Source organism: Cariama cristata, unplaced genomic scaffold (assembly GCF_000690535.1).
Source record: "Cariama cristata isolate BGI_N322 unplaced genomic scaffold, ASM69053v1 scaffold16307, whole genome shotgun sequence".
NCBI classification, from domain to species: domain Eukaryota; kingdom Metazoa; phylum Chordata; class Aves; order Cariamiformes; family Cariamidae; genus Cariama; species Cariama cristata.
The window spans coordinates 32,100-33,793 of record NW_009627221.1 but is presented as its reverse complement, the minus strand read 5'-3'; the positions used below and the strand labels follow the sequence as shown (position 1 = coordinate 33,793).

The 1,694-nt window shown below is 42.0% G+C and overlaps 1 protein-coding gene across 1 annotated transcript in view; it reads left to right on the top strand.

The window, feature by feature from the left end:
- The window catches only part of NTAN1 (N-terminal asparagine amidase), a 6,432-nt gene extending 5,363 nt beyond the window's left edge, over positions 1-1,069 (top strand). Inside the window, exons 8-9 of the mRNA XM_009704368.1 lie at positions 458-571; positions 757-1,069. Coding sequence (XP_009702670.1) covers positions 458-571; positions 757-936 — 294 coding nt within the window. The 3' untranslated portion in view covers positions 937-1,069. The remainder of the gene's footprint in view (positions 1-457; positions 572-756) is intronic.
- Positions 1,070-1,694: the final 625 nt, after the last annotated feature.

Sequence of the window (1,694 nt, the reverse complement as noted above, 5' to 3'; positions counted from 1 at the left end):
CCATAGAACGTCATGCCCAGTATAGAAACTGGGGCAGGAAGAGTGGGGGACACACATTCAGAGTGATGGCATTTGTCTTCCTAAGTAACCATTCTGTGTGACGGAGCCCTGCTTTCCTGGGGGTTGGTGAACACCTGCCTGCCCATGTGAAGTGGGGAATGAATTCCTTATTTTTGCTTTGCTTGCATGTGCGGCTTTTGCTTTACCTATTAAACTGTCTTCATCTCAACCCACAAGTTCTCTCACTTTTACCCTTCTGATTCTCTCCCCCATCCCACCAGAGGGAGCGAACGAGTGGCTGCGTGGTGCTTAGTTGCTGGCTGGGGTCAGTCCTTTTGGCGCCCAGCGTAGGTCTCAGGATAACACAGATTTGATTGGGATGTGCTAGATGGAATTTGCTGTCTCTTTCATCTGTGTAAGCATTGTCTGACTCTTAAGGCTCCCCGTGTTGTTACAGCTGACCAACATTTATGATGCAAAGATGGAACAACTACATATTGGGCCTTATTTCTGGAGGCCTTTCCCACATGTGGATTTCTGGTTGGAACAGGATGATAAACAGATTTTGCAGGTACCTGAAACTGATGGAGTTCTGTTTTTTTCCTTCTAGCTGAGTAGAGAGGGGGGTATGGTCTGTCAAAACTTTTCCCAGTGTGCTGCTGGGGAAGCTGGGAAATAATCTTAGTGAAAGGCAGAATAATTGAGAACTCTGTATTCTGAATGTCAAGCAGCTCTTGCTACCATCTTGTTTTTCAGAATCTTTCCACATCACCCCTGGCTGAGCCACCCCACTTTGTTTCCCACATTAGATCTACATTAGCATTTTTAAAAGAACATCCCTTTCCATCTCGCTCACTGTTTCCTGACAGGAAACCTCGCATCTACAAAAAAAATGAAGAAGGTTTGTGGGAACAGGTTTGTTCTGACAAGGTCTAACCCGGAACCAAAGACCACAACTGCTTTAGGGAAGTACAGTCTTGCAAGAAGAGCAATTTGTTGCAAAAAGCATATTGCTGGTCACAAATACCATTGTTCCTGTGCTTTTCAAAATAAAATACTTTGACAGAAGTAACTTGCTGTTTCTGCGTTACTTACATAGGAATCGCTGCTCCTTTGGAGTAAGACTTTGGCTTTGTTCAAGTTCTGTTTCTCCATTGCAGTCATTTGTTTGACAGCAGTGCTGAGGGCTGAGTCTTTAGAAAATGATTTTCCACACAAAGTGAAAAAGTTGTACACACTTAAAGCATACTGAAATATAGGGAAGTATCCTTCAACAACAACTTAGTTCAAGAGTAATAATTTGAAGACTCTTTATTGAAACATTCAGATAGTATCTAAAGAATGAAGCTCATTCCAACAAAACTACTGGTTTAACACTTCCAAATATAAAAACATTAAAAATCAATCCTTGTGGTGATAACTTTATCCCCAACAAATTACTCTTATTAACATACTTCATTGCACCAAAGAAACCAATGAGGAAGACTAGTCAACTTAATTGGTTTTGTACTTTAGAAAAATTGCACTCTGATTTACATAAATTACCCAACAATTAATGGCATCCCAGCCCCCCAGGGTCAATTCAGCACAATTCAAAAACCCCACATTTTTCAGATGATCAAAGTCAGTCCCGCTACCACTACAGCCATTATGGTGTTCATGTATACCTTGGGGGGGGGGGGGGGAAAAAACCA